This window comes from Seriola dumerili, unplaced genomic scaffold (assembly GCF_002260705.1).
Source record: "Seriola dumerili isolate Sdu_G_001 unplaced genomic scaffold, Sdu_1.0 BDQW01000331.1, whole genome shotgun sequence".
Lineage (NCBI taxonomy): Eukaryota > Metazoa > Chordata > Actinopteri > Carangiformes > Carangidae > Seriola > Seriola dumerili.
Window position 1 is genome coordinate 8,789,079 of NW_019174586.1, and position 21,173 is coordinate 8,810,251.

A 21,173-nucleotide genomic window follows, 5' to 3' on the forward strand; every position below is an offset into this window, starting at 1 on the left:
AATTATTGTACTGTATGCAGTTTTAATGCTGGCAAGAATGTAAATGTTTAATGGTTTCAGTAAAAAAAAAAATGCTTACTAATGGGCGGTCTTCATTCGAAGACAATGATATATTTTTTTAGAAAACAATGATTAATAAAAGAAAAATCTGATTGAAACAGTTGTTTTTAATCTGAAGCAATAAATCTAACAGACTCATACAAACAAGGGCATGTCTAATCAATCATATTTTTCCCTCATGTTTTGAGGCGATCCACTCCCACTTATCAGCAAAGGCCTGCAAGCCCCACTGGGAGACTTTAAAAAATATAGTGTATGTATGTGGTATGACACCAGTGAAGATGGGGAAATGGGCTCTGATGGCGTTGTGCTTTTAGTATACTTTCTAAGGGTTAACAAAAAACAAAAAAGCAGTCGACTGTCAGATGGGCTCATGTCACTTTTGTGAAGTATGTACAAACAAGTACAAATAAAGAACAAATGAGAAACTTAAATGCATATACTTGTACAACTGAACTGTTTTAGCAGCTTAAATACACCCTATAACAAAAGAAGTGCTCCTTTTTTGGCACAAACTGCTTTGAATGCCTTTTGTATTCATTATTCATGATCACAGCTTTGTCAAATGGCTGCATGGCCTTAAAAAATGTTAAACTCTGCCGCAGGATCACACATTTGACACAAATATAGTCCAATTGTCAATTTTCTAATATGTATGTTAGTCTGATAGTCCCACATTTGACACTGGCTGAAGAAACAAGAATCAGTTTAATTTTTTGTTGATCCTTTTTTTTCTCCAAAGTGTGGTACATTTAGAGCATTGTTAGGTGTGTCACTATTTGCTTGGGATACTGAGTGAACAAAAAGAAAAAAAAGTGACTTGATAACAAAGAGCATATTGATTCAAACTATGGACAAAGAAGAATCTAAGTTTGAAAATAAATATTTTTCCTCTCCATTAAAAAAAAAAAAAAAAAAAAAAAAAAAAAAGAAAAAAAAGAGCAAACGGAACAACATCTGAGTGTCTTCTTTGTCTGTCCACGGTAGCCCAACTCTCTCAGAGGCATTGAGAAATATGGACAATATTCTCTTTTCAATGGGCATGCAGTCCACAGGATCACAAGACCCCTGACAAAAATCCTGTGGAGCAGTATCCATTCACTTGTCGGTCGCTAGGTTGAAGATGATAATGGTTAACATCCACTGGAGCAAAATATTTTAGAGACCGATCACTCAGAGCAGCTTTCAGCCTGACTGGACTATCTGCATCTCTTTTTCTCTGTCGTTTTTTCTTTCGTTAAGCCACATAGTTGTACTGGTTGGAGTTCTCCTTGTCACGTTCCATATAGTCCCTGTCAATAAGAGACTCTATCCTCTTCTTCAAGTCAGCAGGCTGGAAGAGAAGAGGAAGCAGAAGTAAACACATGAGGTACAGGCCAACATTTTTGGTTAATTTTATTCTCTTGAGTTGTGACGTAAATCACAATGAAAAGCAGATTCATGTTAGCCATAGCACTTTCTATAAAGATCCCTTTTGTACAAGCTAGTTTTGATCTTAGCTGGCAAAAATGTCTTAAATCAACTCTTAATTTAACTCTAACAGTACTGTCAGATAATGGGACCCATAGCTTGTATGCAGGGGGGATGCTTCTGTAAAATAACACCCATGACAGCCTGTACACTTGTAGATCAAAAAGAAGCCCTAAGAGAATTAAATTAAATTAAATTTCAGATTACTTTAATTTATATATATATATAAAAAAAACCTTTATAGATGTACTTTATAAACAACGGGTGCATTTGTCGGCTGAACAAGAAGATATGTCTAAGCACATTTAGAAACAGTGTCCCCAATTCGCAGCTTGTCCACCAGGGAGCACTGAAAAGTTCATTTTTTAACTGTAAAAAGTTTGTGGTCACAAATACTGTATTTAAAAAACACAAATTTAAGAGAGACTTATCAAAAGAATATGTCTATGTTATGTGTAAAAAAAAAAAAAAAAAACATTGGCAGATAAATCACTATAGGATACCAAATATTGATATTGGTCTCTAAAATCCAGTATTTGATCCTCAGATGTTTCTTAATTTCCTATAATTTGCATGATACAAAAGTTAATTTGGCAAATGGTGCAAATTTATAACTTTTTAAACTGAAACAGCTAGTTTTCAATTAACAATAACAAATAAGCCCTGTGACCCTGCACAGGACAAAGTGGATATAGAAAAAAAGTTGAGGTTGAAACTTGAGATTTAAAACACTGGCTTCACTTCCACATAAAATCAATGCAACATTTCTCATAAATTAGGCTCAAGGATTGTGGGTTGTTCTTGTGGCCTGGGTGTTTAAGGAACAGACCACTTAATCTCTCTCTGCTCATTTGCTGTCATCCCTCTACTGTTGCTATATAATAAAAAGGCAAAAGGCAATCCCAGAAAAAGATTCAAGGGTGTGTGTATCACCTTGACGGGGAACTTGAGCTGGTTGTACACCTCAGACATCAAGAGATTATGGCTCAGAGTCTTCCTCATCTTCATGATCCGCACAATGGCAGCATCAATCTGATACTGACGATCCTGAAAGACCCTTTCTGTGGTACTGGCTTGCTCCTCCACCTGAAGGAAAAGATGCAAGTTGAAATAATTTCCAAATATTCTGACAATATTGAAATTGGGGAAACTACTGTAAGGCAACAGCTGTACCGTTTCTTTCATCTGGATCTGGTTTATTTTGATCCTGAAGAGCTTGTGTTTGAAGTCATCATTGCAGGAAAACTTGTCCCCATCCTCCACATCTTTGCTTTTTGGGATTTTAGTAAGGACTCGTGCTTTTCCACAAGCAAGTGACTGCAGCGTCCGGCGCAGTTCACTGTCCTCTGTGAACCAGCAGACGCAAATAGTGTTTTAGATCAGTGGTGCTGAATGACGAGTACTTCAGCCCTTATTACTTCATCAAAAATCAAAGTGCTATCAACCAAACTCTGATGTGATGTGTGATGACACAAACCTATTCCTGTTGCCAGTTTGATCTCCTCCAGGGTGAACTCTTCTCCTTCATTAAACATCAGTAGCACAAGTGTTTGGAAAAGTGACACCTGCAGCTCCTTCTTGCCCTTTAGGGAGAAAAATCAAAGAGAACACTTATCACTCGCTCATTCACTTAGTGAGCAAAATACAACTGAGCATTCTTAGAAATTAGTTACTCACCTCCTTAAATTCAGCTTTTAACACACAATGCCCTAGTGTTGATTGCCACTGCAGCTTCCTGCCACTGTGTTTGCCCAGGTAGAAGGTCTTGAAGATCTCTTGCAGTCGCACCATCTGGACAAAGATAACAGAGGCGTTACGAAGCACCACTCAGTACATTTATTGCATGGCAGGGTATAAAAACGGCATGCTCCGAAAATTTCAATATTTGCTCAGCACCAACCTCAGGAGGCAGGTGCACTTCCATCGGGACATAGGTTGGCCAGTAACCCATAGTGAGGATGTTGACAGTCAACTCAATGTTGCCAGGAATGTTTTGGCACTGCATATACTACAGGAACACAAATAAGTGAAGACTTATTAGACGCCAAAACACTGCAGTGGTTTATAAAACCGTATGAAAGGGTTATATCAAGTATGAAAAGTTAATAAGGGGTCAATAATTGTGACGATTGTCAGATAAACAGTAGAGTATGTGTGCTTGGAGGTAAAGCTGAAACGACTGATTAATTGATTGTGTTGACACATAGAAAAATAATTACCAACAATTTTCATAATCAATTAAATGTTAAAGTCACTCTTTCAGCAAAAATGCCAAACATTCCCTTGTTCTAACTTCTTCATTGTGATAATCTATTTTTGCACAGTTCATCTGACAAGACAAGACAACAATTAAGCAATTAATCGAGAAAATAATTAGTAGATTATTCATCTCATGCCATGTGGATATTCTTAGAGATTGAACTCACTATAGTTGTTCTTACCTGTTTGAATTGCACCATGATGTCTTTAGAAAGCTCCATATCCTTGAACATCCCCTCCAGTTTGCTGGTGAACGCTGCTCCACATTCTGAGGAAAAACCAAAAGTTCACCCGTCGATGTAGGTTCAGAGTCATGATTCCCACTTTGTTATTTATTTCACATTTCGTGTGTTTGTGTATATTGAAAAACTAACCGTGTTTCAGCTTTGACAACATCGATTTTTCAGCATCAACAGAAGCGCTTTTTCCAACCAGCAACCTCTTAGCCAGATCCTTTTTGTAAAAGGCCTCAAAAACATCTTTTCCTACAGTGACAATACACGATTACATTAACAACATCCACAGAGGGGAAAAAATAACTCAACTGAAAAAAATGTGTCAGGAAATGTTACCATAGATGAATCTAAAGATAATCATGATCTTATCCAGCATCTTCTCCAGTTCTTCATCTGTTGCCTCTTTGTTTCCTGCCCTTAACTTTGAATCCACGTGTTTTGCTGTAAGCAGAAGCAGATTTATAGTGCATGTCATTTCTTGAAGATTATGATTATATTCTCATTTTAGTTAGAAATGGGGAAAAGGCTAAAATACTAACCAATAAGCTCTGCAGGTTTATTTGGCCGTTTGTTGATGAATGTTTCGAAAGCCTCTTTCATGGCATTGACAAACTTCTCGTTCTTCATGAAGCAGATGTCGATGATGTGATCCACCTTATCTTTGAAGTCCAGCAACTCCTGCACCATTGTTTTGTCTTTTTCTGGATTGATTACGATTGTGCTTCCAAAAGCCTAGATGTTCATTTTCAAGACATTGGAAAAACAATGGAAAACGGTTATCAACGAATCGTGAGAGCTCCGCACCTTCACCCTTCATTATGTTCAGTCTTTCATCACTGTTAATGCTGTCATACCTTTATGTACTCTATCCAGTGTTGCAGGAGGACCTGAACACCACCTCGCACTCGACTGAAGAGTTGATAGAGAAGAGATAGATCCTGAATTCTGTTCTCATCCAGCAGGTGAGTCAGCCCTGGAAGTTTGCAACAACAGAAAGTCAGAGGTCAGAACCAGCTGCTTTTTTATACTTTCAAGTCCCAGTATGTAGTCAGACAGACATGATGGCTGAATATGTAACGTATCTTAGAAGACATTTATTTACTGCTGTAATGCCACACATGTATACATTTATAGAAAGTGTTTATTGTTGTGTACCTTTCTGCAGAGTTGCACTGAGATGTTCACCCAGCAACTGCTTCTCCACCGTAGCAATGAGTGGTTTTCTGAGAGGGAAAAATACTCAGGTTACAAATGAATCTCTGTCATTGTGAAATTGAAAACTGAATACTACAGTCTCACACTCACTGTGTGCTCTGGTCTAGATATGTGATGACTCTGTCAGCCTCCTCCTCCAAGCGCTTGTTGACATGATGGAGATATTCTGGTACCTACAAAAGCAGTGACATTTACACTGAGAATATACTTTTTTTCCCAATACATCTAATTAGGAGTTAACAACAATATAACAACAACAACAACAACAACAACAACAACAACATTTAGCAGGCACTTTTCCAGAGAAGAGCTCAAAGTGTTTTCCAGAGCAGAGAAATAGTATAAAAATGGATAAATGGAATCAAAAGCTCTCTAGAACAGTTGTAGAATAAACTGAACATTATAACTTTCAGGAAGGGGGATTTACTGCAGGACTGTTGTGTTAGACTGCATTAGTTTTCGCTAGGTGTACCTAATAAGCTGGCAACTGAGTGTGAAGGACTGGATAGGAATCAGAGGGTCTTGCAGCCTTAGCAACAACAACTGCATGGAAGACAATTATCACACTTTGAATCTAAGAATGTAACCATAGTGAATAATGTTAAAATATTATTTAAACCATCTATGATCAAATAAATTCTGTTGTAACAGTCTCGAGTGAAAATATCTGAAACTGAAAAAATGTTTTAAAAGATAGTACTGGCTCAGTCTGCTTCATTTCCTGAGATAAACTAATGTCAGGTTCAGGAGTTCAAGTGTTGTAGTTTTTACATATTAGCACTAAAACTTAATAAGACGTTTATTTGCAAACCTAAATCTTGATTGTGCCAATAGTACAATTCATACATGTAGAGAAATCCCTTAATCCACAGTATCGCAAAAATAAATAACCATTTTGCTTTCACTGCAAATAAATGTTTTTACAGCTGCAGGGAAACATCAGAGTCTGAGCTGTCCAACCTTGGATCAAAACCAGAGACATTAAAGATAAGAATGAAAATATTACTCAGTTCTGATGCATCAGCAAGTAAGCAAAGCCATAAGTCGCAAAGTGAATGTTTTTCTATAGTTATTTTTATCGGGTAAAAGGTTTTCCAACTGAGCCTTCAGTCAAAACACAATGTTTATTGTACCTGCATTGTATTTTGATCTACTGCAGCTTTCAGAAGTGGATACATTTCTGTTATTCCCTCTTCTACGAAAGATTTCTATTTGTGGTTTTATTTGTGTGGGGCTGAGCTCTGTATTTTTCAAAAATGAGCACAACATACTTCCTTTCCATTTCATTCTGAGGTACTCAGACTGAAGCCTGCTGTTACAATCCATGTTTTAGATGCCTTAATATTTGAGTGATGAAATTGTAGTGTAGCTGTGCTGGAAATATTATAAGCAGGGCTGCAACTAATGGTTATTTTTTATTGTAGATTAATTTTATGATTACTTTCTTGATTAATATATTAATTGTTTTGTCTATAAATGTCAGAAAATATTGTAAAATTCCCACTATAATTACCCAGAGCCCAGGGTGAACCACTTAGACCAGTTTGGATTGTTTTATCTGACCAACTGAAGATATTCAGTTTATAATTATATATGACAAAGGAAGGCTTCGCATCCTCAGGTTTGAGAAGCTGACACTAGAGAATAGTTGGAATTTCGATTGACGATTGATCGAGTATCAGAATAGTTGGTGATTCATTTTCTGCTGATCAACTGATCATGTAATTTACAAATTGTTTCAGCTCTAATCACCAGGTAGAATAAAATTGTCTATATTTGACCAGCTAGTCTCTGAAATGAGAAAAAATTCCACCGACAAAAAACAAACTGTGCCCTGAGTATCAGGGGCAAATAAATCACCTCTCTCTCCTGCATCAGCCTCTGTCCCTCTGCAGCGTACAGGCGATTAGTTTCCTCCAAAAAGCGCTGCTCAAAGGAGTCTTGATAAATCTGGCGAAAGAACAGGTTTCATTAAATCCATTTGTCAACAGGAAACTGACAGCTCATCACATCCCTGTGCAGCTGATAATCACCGACAACACAGCTGCCAAAACCACACTCTCCTTTGAAATCCATGTGATGTAGGCTTTCAAATGTACAGATTCATCACTTCATGTCTGGATCATTGTTAAGATAATAATCAAAGTTACCTGAAGGTCAGAGAGCATGCTCAGCAGGCTCCTCAGCAGACTGCGGTCTATCGCCTCTCCATTTCGCTCCCTCTCTATGAGCAGCAGAATCCCATCGATGGTTTTACTCTGGACCTTCAGATCACTGATGATGTAGAACCTGAACAGCTCCAGACCCATGTCCCTGCAGACCAGAGCAGCTTGTTCAACACCCACTTCAACAGAAATCAGCCTCATACTCTTGTACAACAGTTAAAATCAGGGATCACTCACCAGATTGATGGCAGCATTGAATTTTGTAAAACATAGGTGCGGTCCAAAAACAAAAATATACTCCTAATCATGATCTGTGGAACAATGACAAACATCCAAAATGAGCAGAAAACACCACTGACATTCTAATTTAACTATCTTCTTTAACCAAGTTTAAGGGGTACTCGACCGATTTCACACGTCAAGTTCAGTTTACACGTCAAAGGGAGTACCACTCAGCCTGGGACAATTGTTGTCTTCTGTGGCTCTGAAGGAGCTTTCTGAGAAAACAACCCTGATCTTGAAAATTCAGTTATTTAACAGAAAGTCTGTGTTACAAATTGGGGGTGTGGAGCTGTTGATAGACCAAACTACAATCCCAAATTTCACACTGACATTAACATTTTTGTTTGGAGTTTTGGTGTTTTTTTTTTTTTTTGTGGCTTCAAGGGGATGGGAAGTTCACGCATGTCAGTCCACGTCCTACATGTATTTCTCAACCTCTCGTTTCTTGATTATAACACACTGCTGGAGCTGCCCATGGCTACAGGTTGAAGAGGCGAGACACTTGACAATGTCTTTCTTTCTGTCCGTGATGGGGGTATCACTGTCTAACAGATACTGTTGCAGTTCTTCAACAGTTCAGGGTCCATCTTCTCTCCAGTCATTTCTACTCTCCATTAGTCTCATTGCATTGTGTGATGGGCAGTTTTTGCTGGGATATTCCCAAACGCATTGTACAACCTATCACACTGGCTCGTCAACATCAAAGATGACAGATGCTACTGAGCTGCATTATTGGAGGTGTAGGATCCAGCATGTTTGAACTGTACGAGGGATGAAAAGTCAGAATAACTCGGCTTCTGCTGCTATGAGTTTGATCTGTCTTTTATAACATGTCTCTCACAAGTCCCCCAACTTTATGGAAGTGAAATAATAAACCATTGGAATACCCCTTGAAACATGAAAAGTAAATAACAAACAAACTGCATGGAAGGTAACGTTATGTTAAAAGACCTTCAAGGGATATGGCAACTATCACTTGACTTAAGGTTATACAACATACCATTTGTCTGCAGTGATCCTGCCAGCACTTGTCAATTTTCTTGAGGAAAAGCACACTGTCCAGGGCATCCGTGAGAACAACGTTAAGGCAAAAGTGTGAATTCATTCAAGAGATCTGCTTTAATACGACTGCAATGATCGGCAGTTGGCTAAACTAAATTAAATACCCGTGAAGATTCAGTGACTGGAGCTAGGGATAACACAGAAACTGTAAAGGATATTCTCTGAACTGATCAATCTGCGCCTTGATGTGGTCTTCACACACGGCCCTCAGCTGTTTGTAAAGTTTGGCAGATATCTTATGGGAGCACAGGTTCTCAACAGCCTGAGGGGACAAAAAAGTGTAAACAAATTAGTGTTTCTATATCAGTGCAAGGTATGAACATGACTACACAGGAGCAGCTATCCAAAGTGAGCTTCCTCTAAGAAGTCAACAGGCTTGCAATCATACCTGGTAGAGCTCCTCTAGATTGTACTTGATTGAAGTGCTGTTCTGTATGGCCTCCACTGCTTCCTTGAGCTTCTGCCAGGTCTCCTGTGTGTAGTTCTCAGGCAACTTGGGCTTTTCTGCAAGCAAAAACAAGAACACAAAATGTTCTGACAACACTGTCAACTTCTGCAGGCATTGAATGTCTTACGGTGGACCATCATGCTGTGTCACCAGTGTCAGCAGGGCTATTTAAAAACACCTGTGTGTGTTTCTATTTTAAGTAGAGCTGGGTGATGTTGACAAAAAGTCAGATATGTGTATTAAGAATGATACGAGTGTGTCTACCGTGAGACGATTTGAATTCATCAATGAAATGCTGCCACACTGTTTATATCTTGGCATCTATTCCTGGATGCATTAGAGCCAATCAATATGGCTTTTTTATTTATTTTTAAATAACAGTATTTTATCCATAATGCCTACTCCTAATCTGTATGCTGTATTGTGTTATTAAGATGTAATGTCACCTGGATTTTTGGTTACTGTAAGATCATATATGATGATTAAAATGTAGTCTTTTGAAGACTGCGCTGGTCAGTTCAGATACAATTTTCAGAACTTGTTTATCTTATTTAACTAATATTACTATGATGAACAAGTAAAGAGAATGAATGAATCACTGCCTCTACTTAACTACTTGGTAATCAATGACAATTTCCCAAAAATAACTCGTCTGAATGTTTTGTGACAGCCTGTGATCGTTAGTTGTAGCCCGAGTCTAAATATGTTGTGACAGTCCAAATAGCTCAAAAATTATTGTCACATCATAGATGTGAAAATGATGGGTAAAATTATGTAATTTGTCACTTTTGCCCAGATCAGTTATGCTCTTCTTTTCTCTGTTTTATATCACTGTAAACTGAGGTATATCTCTGATTTTCTAACTGGCAGTCAGACAAACTATGACATTAGGTGACAGGCATTTTTCACTATTTCCTGTCATTTGAGAGATAAAATGATTAATAGAGAAAATAATCTGATTAATTGATAATGAAAATAACTGATAGTTGCAGCTCTAGCTCTTAGTAATAGATGGAGGGATTTATGATTCATTCACTCATCGAAGTTCTTGATATTTTGGCAATGAATTGTATTGCAGCCTTTAGGGCCAAGAAAAGACCATCACAAATACCCTATTTTGTCTTATATAACGATTTTTACAATGCAATGCCAATTAAGGACACCTTCACAGAGCCTGGGGACTTATTAGAAGTTGAAATTAAGTTGTATATTGTTGCCACTGATAGTTTTGGAGCTTGAATCACATCATCCAACAATGCATCTGCTACCTTTGAAGTTCTTGATGACTAGTTTCTTGGCAGCACCAGGTTTACTGTTGGAGAAGGTGCCGGAGCCTGCGGTTTTCGTCAGTCCGTTTGCATGGTGTCCCACGCCACCGGGCAGGAACACGGCTTTGCTTTTGTTATTAGAGCACGAAGCGGCGGCGGCGGCGGCGGCGGCAGCAGCAGCAGCAGCAGCCTCCTCAGCCATTTTCACATCCAGTCCAATGAAATCCACTGAATCCTCAAACCTCAACTTCTTCTGAATGTGCAGCGGAGTGGGAGAGCAGGAGGAGGAGGAAGAAGAGGAATTCAGGGTCTTGGGAGGCGAGGGGGAGATCGTGTCAGTAGTGTCTTCCCTCTCTGAGCCGTTTATTTTCCTCTTCTTCGGAGATGTGATGTTACCGCTGTCGTTTTTGACATCAGTAGCCGCTGGTCTAGCCTCCTGGGTTGGCGGTGGTGGGGGGTTAGGGGAAGATAAACCTGTTGGAAACATGAAAAAACGGGAATACTAATTCTTAACAGCCAGTCTTCTGATCCGAAACTTCCAGGCTTGCCGGAGAGGGGACGAGTTCAGTGTCCGGGAGCTTTAATCTACCTTAACACGGAGAGGTTTTACACGAGTCCTTTATCTAGTATAAAACAGACAATAAATTGCAAACTACACAGCTCTACTTGAACCTAGCCTGGTCTCTTTCTTGTTATTGCTGGCAGAAGAAGAAAGATGGTTGGCTATTGCTTCCTCTTTTTGCCTCTCTTGTCTAACCGCGTTGTGCAGTCGTTCAGTTAGAGCCGTTAATTAAAGCGGTCGTTAAAGAAAATTATTTACAGAAGAAATGTAGCTACCGCAAAAAATATCCTCACGTGATAGTAAAACATCCGTAAGTACACACGGGAAAAAAATCGCTCATAAAAAGCTAGTTCGTGACCTCACCGGAAGTACTTTGTACAAAAGTACTTTTTGCACAAGCGTGTTTTTTTCATTCTTTTTTTAACCGACTACAGTGCTGTAACCTCCCTGGACACAAGATGGCGCCAGATTAACGCCATGTTTGATGTTATTTTCTGGTTATGAATTTGCCATACACGAATTAATGATGGAATTCCAGTTTTCGAAGTACTCAGATCGTTTAGGCTACTTTAGTACTAATACCACAATATAAAAAGTATCCCATTACAATTAAGTCCTGCATTCGGAATGTACCAACACCACAAAATAAAAAGTTATCTGCTCCATTTCAACTAAAAATACCTTTATTTATTATATTTACACATTAACTCAAGCACTAGATTGTATTATGACCTCCTCCAATTCAAAATAGATTATCCGTTCACCTCGTTGAATATTTCTAAACTTTTTATTTTTTATGTATCTTTTTATTTTTTCTATTTTAATGCATCAATTTGATGTGTATGGAATGTTTATTAGTAGACTCATCATTGACTTGTTTAACTGTCTGTGAAAGATAAAAACTGACATCTATGACGACTTTGCTTTTTGTAAAGCTAAATATTTCAGGTACAGAGGTTACCTAGGTGACAGTCGAATTCAGCCTGACCTGCCGTGTAACGTCAAAAACTGTCGTGAAATGACACAACACTTATACTGCTGCTGGCCCTCCGCTGCAAAACAGGCGTGGAACTGCTCTAGCATTACTCAACAGATTATTTGTGTTTTGTAATTTGCTTGTGTTTACCATATCTGATCTGGTGCATTAAGTGCGGACAAGTTCATCACTATTGAGGAACACGGTAACGGCGACCACCGAGAATGTTTAAAAAGTAAGTTGCTGAGTATTTCCATGTTGTAGCATTAGCTAACTGCAGCTAGGTGGCTAACGCTAACTGATTAGACATCCTCTTTTTGAGCATGATGGTTTGTATTCAGTCAGTGAGACAAGTTGACATGAATTATATTTCATGAAATCCCCTGTTATTGTTTTACAATTGGCCTAAGCCAGATCAAAAACTGGACGTTTCTGAACATGACAATACCGCCATAAATCCATAAATCATAATTAAGTCGTGTCATCTTGAGACAAGTGGAAACATACGGGCACATCTCTACACCCGCTAAGAGTAATTTCACTTTGAAAATTAGAATCACATAGCTACTTGCATTCATAATCACTAATTTTAATATGTACGTATTTTATCTATTAAGGTCTCAAAACTGTCTCCTCTGTCAGTGTGTATTGAAAATAAAATTCAGAACTATATTACAGTGGCGGAAGTATTCAGATCCTTTACTCAAGTAAAAGCATCAGGACCACACTGAAAACACTTGAGTAAAAGACCTGAGTTCAAAATTCTACTTGTGTGAAAACACAGAAATATAACCAGCAAAATGTACTTAAAATGTTCAGTGTAAGTACTTATTTTGCAGAATGGCATACTTTTGCCAAAAGTGTTCAATTATAGAGCCCTCAAGGTTGTGAAGGTGATATTTTGTCGTATAAGATAAGATCAAAAACAGAGAGCAAGATGACTCACAATTTCGTCATTTTATTGGTGACCTCAGGTAAATCCCAGCAGAGCTTTGCACTACAACCTGAGCAGGTCTGATCAGCCACACACCAGTGTGAGTGTGCAGGGCCTTTAATCCATAGTAATGTACAAGTACTCAAGTAAATGTACTGCTTTCAACAACTGCAATATTAAGACTCTGAAATTCAGTTGAAATAGGGACTGTCTGTATAAGATTTAAATAGATCCATAATTGTTTAAATGATTTATGTATTCATGTATCTGTTACCTTGGGAACAGTAAATAGACAAATTAACATTAATTTAAGGCCCATTTACTATCTTTTTCCAGAGCGCTCAGCTGTATATCACACCTCTCATGGCCTCATTTTGCATATCATTTGTTTCAGATTTGATGAGAAGGAAAATGTGTCGAACTGTATCCAGCTGAAAACATCAGTGATCAAAGGCATCAAAAATCAGCTGCTGGAACAGTTTCCTGACATTGAGTCATGGCTCAATCACATAATGCCAAAAAAGGACCCTGTCAAAATAGTGAGATGGTATGATGTGTTATTTAATTTTTCTCATCAGTATCTCATACACTGTCATTTTGTGTAGTGGATGTTTTGCATTTCTTTATTTTTGTTCTTCCTCCAGCCATGAACACATTGAAATCCTGACAGTGAATGGAGAGCTGCTTTTCTTCAGACAGAGAGAAGGACCATTCTACCCAACACTCAGACTGTTGCATAAATGTAAGCTCCACTAAGGCCAACTTGCTGACTGTTGTATCTGAATTGTCTCACACTGATAAGAAACTCCTTTCTCTTTTCATAGATCCTTTCATTCTCCCACACCAGCAAGTAGACAAAGGGGCCATTAAATTTGTCTTAAGTGGAGCCAACATCATGTGTCCTGGGCTGACGTCACCAGGGGCTAAACTCTACACAGCTAAAGCTGACACAGTAGTTGTATCCTTTTATACATGATGCTGGAATACCAGCTGGGCAACTACCCAGGGGCCCCAAAAGCCACAAGTTCACTCCATATCATTTCTATCTACATAATTTGATTCATCACAAATTTGTTAGAACTTTGCACCACTGAAGTACAGTTTTGTCTTTTTAGATGGACTCTGTATGAAAATCTAGTTTCAAGACCTTCATTGTTTTAGTTTAGATTGTGGTTGTTCGTTGTAAACTAAAGAGTACTTTAAGGCTACAACCAACACTAACACCAACACATTATTTGATGATCAAATGATTAATGTTTTAAATGTCAGAAAATAGTGAAATATGTTGATCATTATTCCCCGAAGCCCAAGCTAACATATTCATATTTGTTTGTACTGGCTTTTGTTGTCTATCCAACAGTCAAAAACCCAAAAATGATGTATGATAGAAAACTGACAAACTAGCAAATATTCATATTTGAGAAGCTGGTGCCAGTACATTTTTTGACACCTTTGCTATAAAAAAAAAAAAAAAAAAAAAGACTTGTCATTTAATTTTCTGTCAATCAATTAATCATTCCAGCTCTAGTAGTACTGATGTGTTTCTGGGTTCATTGGGAAGTTTCTGGGCCCAAATCTCATGTCCTGAGGCCGTCGAGATGGTTAATCCAGCCATGCACGTTGAGGCTGTTTGATTTTTGCACTACAGTAAATGTGTAAAATTGTTCTCTACCATAGAGTTTCTTTCTTTTCTATTTTTACAATACTGAAACATATAACCTTCCAATATATTTAGGAAATATTCTGACGTCGCCAGTAGCTACATTTAAATTCAAATTACCAACAAGTTTGTCCTTAACAAGAGGATGCAGGCCATTATGGCAGAGGGAAAACAACATGCACTTTGTGTTGGTGTTATGAAGATGTCTGCAGAAAGCATGTAAGCCTTGTGTACATTTTTACAGAAGAAAACATTTCCTGTCTTTGCGTCTGTCATGAAGATGCATGATCTTAATCTGTATCTGTCTTTTGCAAATAGAGAAAAAGTCAACAAGGGAATTGGAATCGAGAATGTTCACTATCTGAATGATGGATTGTGGCACATGAAGACGTATAAATGATGACATCAACACCCGCAACACCCACTGCCCAACCCCCCCCACCCCGCCCGGAAAGTGTGGAGCTCTTGACAGTGAGGCATGTGCTGCCAGTCAACCGTTTACACCTGCGGACTTAGCTGCGTAACTTGCTGAAGGCTTTGAATCAGTTGCCATTATGCACAAATAAAAGAAAGATCTCGCTTTAAACTTGATTGTCATCTGGTATTTTGATGCCCATGTTATTGTGTTGCCTGTGATTATAGAATTTAAATCAAATGATAAATGTGACAAGAAAGGCTAATTCATTACTTCAGGCTTATCTTGATTATCAGGTTTTCATGCATTGAGTTAATATATTGACCTGTGTCTTCAACAAAACAGGGTGTGAGCGTGTTTACATACTGACTGAAAGGGTAGCCTATTTCCAACTGGTTATTCTGCTCCTCTCTTTTGTGAGTACAGCTCAACAGTCTGGTTTCTGTCAAGTTAAATTGGCAGAAATTGTGGGCATTCACTCAGTTGGCAGTTTATTAGGTACACCTAACTAAAACTGTATAATAGTGTATAATCTTGCCTGACAGCAGCAAAATGTTATTTTGCAGTATGTGTTAAGATATAACCAGTGGTGGAGGAAGTACTCAGATACTTAAGTAAAAGTAGAAATACCATAGTCTACAAATAGTCAATTACACGTAAAAAGTATTCATGCAAGAACGCTCTTTCAGAGTAACATTTTTAATAATATGTATTATTGGATACTATAACTTAATGTAGTTTTTCAAAGTGTAGCCAATTTTAGGTACTGTATACACTACTGATCAGTTTAACAGCAAAGCACGGCATCATATTTTTTAAATTGAGTGTTTTGCATGTAAAATCTTATTCTGAAAAGTACCTAGTAACTACAGCTACAGATTAATGTAGTGCAGTAAGAAGTCTCACTGAAATGTAGTGGAGTGAAAGTATGAAGTAGCATTAAATTAAAATACTGAAGGTACCTCAGAATTGTATTTACGTACTTGAGTAAATGTACTTGGTGACATTCCACCACTGGATGTGTGGACAAAAAAGGGGTCTCCAGTGTAACTAGTAACCAAGGCAGAATAGAAAATAGGGGCCCCAGTTCGTGTATGTGTATGTGTATGTGTATATGTGTATATATATATATATATATACGTATATATATGTATATGTATATATATATATATATATACGTATATATATATATATATATGTATACGTATATATATGTACAGTATATATATATATATATATATGAAGCATTCATCTTAGCAAAGAAGTCCTTTAATTGTAAAAAAAAAAAAATTACCCTTGAGCAAAAATCATTCACAGTATACTAAAGGTAAACCTCATTAACACCTGGAAGCTACTAGCGTTCTTTCACCCTCATTCCCACCCTGTAATAGTCATTCAGTGATTCATTTTACTTACTTTTATTATCCAAGTGTTTTTTTTTTCTTTTCTTTTCTTTTTAAAAAGGCATCATATGGTCAGTCTGAAGCCAGGTGTTTTTAAAATGTCAGTGGAACAATGACACCTCCGTCCTTTTTTTTTTTTTTTTGTGTGACAGAAGAAATATACTTTACTTTACTCACTGATTAATTAAGCTGTGAAGGCCAATTTGTAATATGTAGAGATAAACAAGCATTACATGACAAGAAATGCACTTAATTTAGAACTGGGTTAGAACATGTTTGGTTCAATTCTCAGAGGAAAGAAAAAGTAATTCGTAATGTGGTGAAGAGGGCCGAGCAATTTGAACAGTTAAATAATTTCAAAACAGTATCACTCAATAACTAATGCAGCTTTAAGACGACAAAAAGACAAACATTTAAGATACATAACAATATTACAATAACCAAAACTTCCAGGTAATCTTATGTCACAGGTTTGATATATTTCCCAGTCATATCTTCATTCAAAAGGACGGCACTCCCATTGGCTGTGTACCTACACCACAAAGAAATGTGGCGCTGATTGTGCCAAGTGCAAAAGGTACAAATATACATAAAAGTGTTGTTCCCACCCAGGATCAAGTTTTACAAACAGCATAAGAAAACCCATCTCCCAAAACTGAGTTTTGCCATCACTGACGCAAAATAATTAAAATGCAACATCCAGCTTGAAGGAATAAGTCTCTAGTCATTGTCTGATCCTTCAGGAGGGTAAAATGTTAACGAGTCATGAAAATCGTGTCCGTAAGGTCGGAGTCTGTAAACTCCAAACATCATGACCTGCATTTGATTTGGTGACATCCCGCTGAATGTGACTGCCAAGTCGGAGCAGCAGCCCTCCACCACATTGGTGGGGTTGTCCTTCATGCTGTCTGTTATCAGGCTGTCGACACTCTTGCTGTTGAACAGGCCCTTTCCGTGTGCATCTTCTCCGTTCTCTGCAAACACACCTGTATATTTGAGACACACGGCCAGCTGCTTGTCATCACTCAGCTTCCACAGGGCTCGTCCTCTCTCTGGACATTTGTCTTCGTCCTGGAACACGTGAACCAGCCTTTTCAGAGCTTCATAGCTTAGAACAATGCCACTATCATACGCCACATACTCAAGCTCCCCTGACTTCATAGCATTGCCCAGATAGAAGGGCTCACTGGGATCCTTTGCAAGCACCAGGTATTTGAGGTTCTCAATGATGGCAAAAGTAGTCGGTTGTGCCACAAAGAACCAGCGCAGGTCGCCGGCATTCTCATAAGCATGCTTCAGAGCTTTACGTAACCTTGCCCAGTCATCTTTTTCTTTCAGGTCTATGGCCTCGAGTGCCTTAGAGGACTCTGAGGTGTAAAACACAGCCTTGTCACAGTGTTTGCTCCAGGTGTCCATAGCTGTAGCCCAATAAACAAGGATCTTTGGCTGTACCATGATGATGCAATAAACCCGGACTTGATTGCTCAACTCCTGCACCTGGCTGTCAGAGAGGCGATTCAACTCGTCTTTACTTGGGGCCTTTACGTGATGATGATGGTGTTGGTCCTCTGTCCTGGACTCTGTGCTGGGGCTGAAACTACCCAGGAGTGACAGCACCAAGCAGAAGAGGCCTCCCATGAGCATCCCCTTCATGAAAGAGCCTCCCTCAGACAACATTTTGGCAGCAGACACTGGAAAAATGGGAGAATACATTATTGCGGCTGTCAAGAAATGCAGTATTAACTTATTTAGAGCTGAAACAATTATTTGATTAATCTAAAATACTGGTATTTTTGACAATCACTTAATCTTTTAAGTAATCTTTCAAGCAAAAAGGCCAAACACTACCTAGTTTCAGCTTCTCATTGTGAAGTCTTGCCGCACTTCTATGTTTTATTTGCTTATAAGTTGGACTTTGGAGTATCATCAAACAAAATGACTTGAACTTGAAAACATAACTAACTGCCACGAAGGATTATTTTCTTCAATTATTCCACTGATTGTTTTCTTGACTAATCTTTCAGTCTATAAAATATCAAAAAATTGTCAAAAATGCTTGTTAGTTGATGCCTTTTTCCTATTTGTGGAAAAACACTACATGACTCAAAACTGAATCAGACTTTATGTTTTATTTGGCTGGAGACAGATTTCTGTGCACTGAAAATGTATCCACTGCAACTATCAACTACTTTCACAAATAATCAATGAACTGGAATTAAAAGTATCATAAAATTGTGAAAAATCCCCATCAAAGCCCAGGCTGACACCTTTTAATTGTTTGTTTTGTTTGACCAACAGACCAACAGTCTAAAACCCAAAAATATTCAATTTACAATCATATTAAACAGAGAAAAACAGTAAATTCTCACAGTAGTCAAAATTTTTTCTGCATTTTTTGCTTAAAGAATAGCTTTAATATTTAATAAATTGTCAGATTCATTGTCAATCAAATTATCGATTAATCACCTCAGATCACCTGATCCCAGAGCCTTAAGTGACATGTTCAGATGGTTTGTTTTATCTGAGCCTCAGTCCAAAACCCAGATATCCAGTTTGCTATCATAGAAGACCTTTAAATATTCACATTTCAGAATCTGTAACTAGTGATTTTTTTGCTTAAAATGTGAAATAACTGAAATGATTAATCTATCATTGAAATTGTTGCAGAGTCAAATTCTGTCCGTCGACTTATTGATAAATCGACTTATTGTCTTAGCTTTAACGTAAATACTGCTTTTTGTAGTCTGCCAGATTAATACATTACTTTGTATACAGCATTGTGGTTCTGTGCTTCTTTAGATCTTTAGGTAATATTAAGCCATTAATAGTGTCTGGCACATGTATTGTTCAACTCTATTCTCCTGTAACTTATTTCATCGCGAGTTAACCAGCTCAGAAAAGTCATTCATAAAATGTAAATCTGTTCGTCTTTTATATAAACATTGCACAAATATTGTGGGCTGGCCTTCTTATTTTATCTCATAACTACTGTGTCATGTGTTACTAAATGTCATTCAATATCAGCGAAGGAAAGTAACTAAGTACATTTACTCACGTTCTTATGTACAATTTTGATGTGCTTGTACTTTACTTTGTATTAGTATTAGTATTTCCATTTTCTGCTGCTGTATACTTCTTCTCCTCTACATTTCAGAGGTAAATATCATACTTTTTTATTCCACTAGATTCCTTTGATAGCTTCCGTTACCAATTACTTTGCAGATTCAGATAAACACAAAATATAAAGTAAAAATAAAAATAGCCCACTGAATTAATGCATTAATAAACATAAAAAAGTACTCATTATGCAGATTATTTCAGACTAATGTATATTACTTTGCTAGATTATGTATTTTTAAATGTATTCTGATTCTGATGTTAATACTTTTTTACTTTTATGCAAGTAAAATATTGAATGGAGACTAACTGGTGTTGGATTATTTTCTCGACTGATTGATTAGTTATTTGGTCAGTAAAATGTCAGAAAAATGTCAAAAATGTCCATCCTAATCTCCCAAAAATCAACGCCATGTCTCCAAATTACTTGTTTGGTTCGATAAACATGTTCAAAACCAAAATATATAAAGTTTCCTATCATAAAAGACTGAAGAACCACATTTCCTTCGAAAAAAAATAATCAAAATGATTATTCAATTATCAAAATAGTTACTGATCACTGTCGGTTCTATCGACTAATCAATAAATCAACTTGTAATAGCCTACTACTAATTGTTGCAATTCTACTTGTATGCGTATTTCTACACTGTGGTGTTTGGTACGTTACTTAAAGTAAGTGACAGCTGTGAGTTGCTGTTGAGCTTCGTGCAGAAAAATGCCCTGTGACAAGGTAACATTAACATTTCAGGTTGTTCTGGTTTAATCCGTCTGTTTGAAGTGATTTCGCATTTTTAATGTCGACGTTTAATTTCTGAAGGACTAACGCTGAGTTTATATAACTTCCTAAATACCAGAGATTGGGATTATGTCGCGGTACCTGTGGCTAACTGTTAGCTTTCATCTTCTTATCGTTACGTTTCATGGCTAACTGTGGGGTCTTGTTAGCGACATAAATACAAGAAATAAAGAGTATTTACTCTACCTAGTTAGGTTAAAGCTGCCGCGTCAGGTGCTGCTCCTGCTCTGCTCGTCTTTCAGCTCCCACGTTTCCTGTTCGGTGAGGTGCTCAACGTCAGGCAAGACAATTATTAATCAACTAGGTGGGGGCATGATTCACAACACGACTACAACTTCTTCTGTTTCCTCCTATTTCTTCTTCTGCCCCTCCTCTTCTTCTTTGAGGTTTTAACGGCAGCTGGCAGCCTCGGTGTTGTGTTACTGCCACCTCCTGGAGGAAGTTCACTCCTACAGGCCGGTTCGTCAGGGCCATAGACCGTATGGGCGTAAAGTTGGATAATGGAACAAACTGACGCTGAATTGAATTGCACGTCTTCATTTAATGGGACAATAACACACGCAAGGCGTTAACAGCGACTAATGGAGAAAGAGCTCACAAACGTCAACATACATTTGCACTTAGCACAAGAAGGACAACAAAATTAAACAATACCCTCTAAACTGCATTTTTCATTATACAACTTGAACAACTGCAGAAGAATTATATTTCATGCACGGACCCTTGATCCTTTGTCTACACGTTACCTCAGGAGTGCGCTGATGTATCCAGGCGTCTTTCCTTCATCCTCTTCTGACGACCATACATAATTTAACACAAATGTTATTTCAGTAAATATATTCATC

At 37.8% G+C, this 21,173-nt stretch overlaps 3 protein-coding genes across 3 annotated transcripts; 1 reads left to right on the top strand and 2 right to left on the bottom strand.

Moving 5' to 3' along the window:
• Positions 1–262: 262 nt before the first annotated feature.
• Positions 263–11,585, bottom strand: cul4b (cullin 4B). The gene is made up of 20 exons (XM_022760322.1): positions 10,466–11,585; positions 9,138–9,253; positions 8,908–9,011; positions 8,688–8,757; positions 7,643–7,716; positions 7,391–7,553; positions 7,101–7,190; positions 5,331–5,413; positions 5,181–5,248; positions 4,880–4,998; positions 4,565–4,757; positions 4,362–4,466; positions 4,164–4,274; positions 3,972–4,057; positions 3,431–3,538; positions 3,208–3,321; positions 3,008–3,113; positions 2,704–2,876; positions 2,464–2,616; positions 263–1,393 (listed from the first exon to the last, which is right to left on the bottom strand). Exons 1-20 carry the CDS (start codon positions 10,950–10,952, stop codon positions 1,298–1,300), a joined length of 2,619 nt encoding a protein of 872 aa, XP_022616043.1. The 5' UTR covers positions 10,953–11,585; the 3' UTR covers positions 263–1,297.
• A 464-nt stretch (positions 11,586–12,049) lies between these two features.
• mcts1 (MCTS1, re-initiation and release factor) lies at positions 12,050–15,177 on the top strand. Its single transcript, XM_022760057.1, has 6 exons — positions 12,050–12,238; positions 13,332–13,484; positions 13,582–13,679; positions 13,762–13,895; positions 14,749–14,816; positions 14,916–15,177. Exons 1-6 carry the CDS (start codon positions 12,228–12,230, stop codon positions 14,995–14,997), a joined length of 546 nt encoding a protein of 181 aa, XP_022615778.1. The 5' UTR covers positions 12,050–12,227; the 3' UTR covers positions 14,998–15,177.
• A 1,361-nt stretch (positions 15,178–16,538) lies between these two features.
• On the bottom strand, positions 16,539–20,663 carry c1galt1c1 (C1GALT1 specific chaperone 1). Its single transcript, XM_022760188.1, has 2 exons — positions 20,515–20,663; positions 16,539–18,106 (listed from the first exon to the last, which is right to left on the bottom strand). Exon 2 carries the CDS (start codon positions 18,090–18,092, stop codon positions 17,136–17,138), a length of 957 nt encoding a protein of 318 aa, XP_022615909.1. The 5' UTR covers positions 18,093–18,106; positions 20,515–20,663; the 3' UTR covers positions 16,539–17,135.
• Between the last annotated feature and the right edge of the window lie 510 nt (positions 20,664–21,173).

Coding starts and splice junctions, on each gene's coding strand:
- cul4b (XM_022760322.1), bottom strand. CDS start 10,952: ATGTTTCCAACAGGTTTATCTTCCCCTAACCCCCCACCACCGCCAACC. Junction 4,467..4,564: donor TAAACCTGCAGAGCTTATTG/GTTAGTATTTTA, acceptor TTCTGCTTACAG/CAAAACACGTGGATTCAAAG. Junction 3,322..3,430: donor AAGTGCACCTGCCTCCTGAG/GTTGGTGCTGAG, acceptor ATCTTTGTCCAG/ATGGTGCGACTGCAAGAGAT.
- mcts1 (XM_022760057.1), top strand. Junction 13,680..13,761: donor ACTCAGACTGTTGCATAAAT/GTAAGCTCCACT, acceptor CTCTTTTCATAG/ATCCTTTCATTCTCCCACAC. Junction 13,896..14,748: donor CTAAAGCTGACACAGTAGTT/GTATCCTTTTAT, acceptor AAGAGGATGCAG/GCCATTATGGCAGAGGGAAA.
- c1galt1c1 (XM_022760188.1), bottom strand. CDS start 18,092: ATGTTGTCTGAGGGAGGCTCTTTCATGAAGGGGATGCTCATGGGAGGC.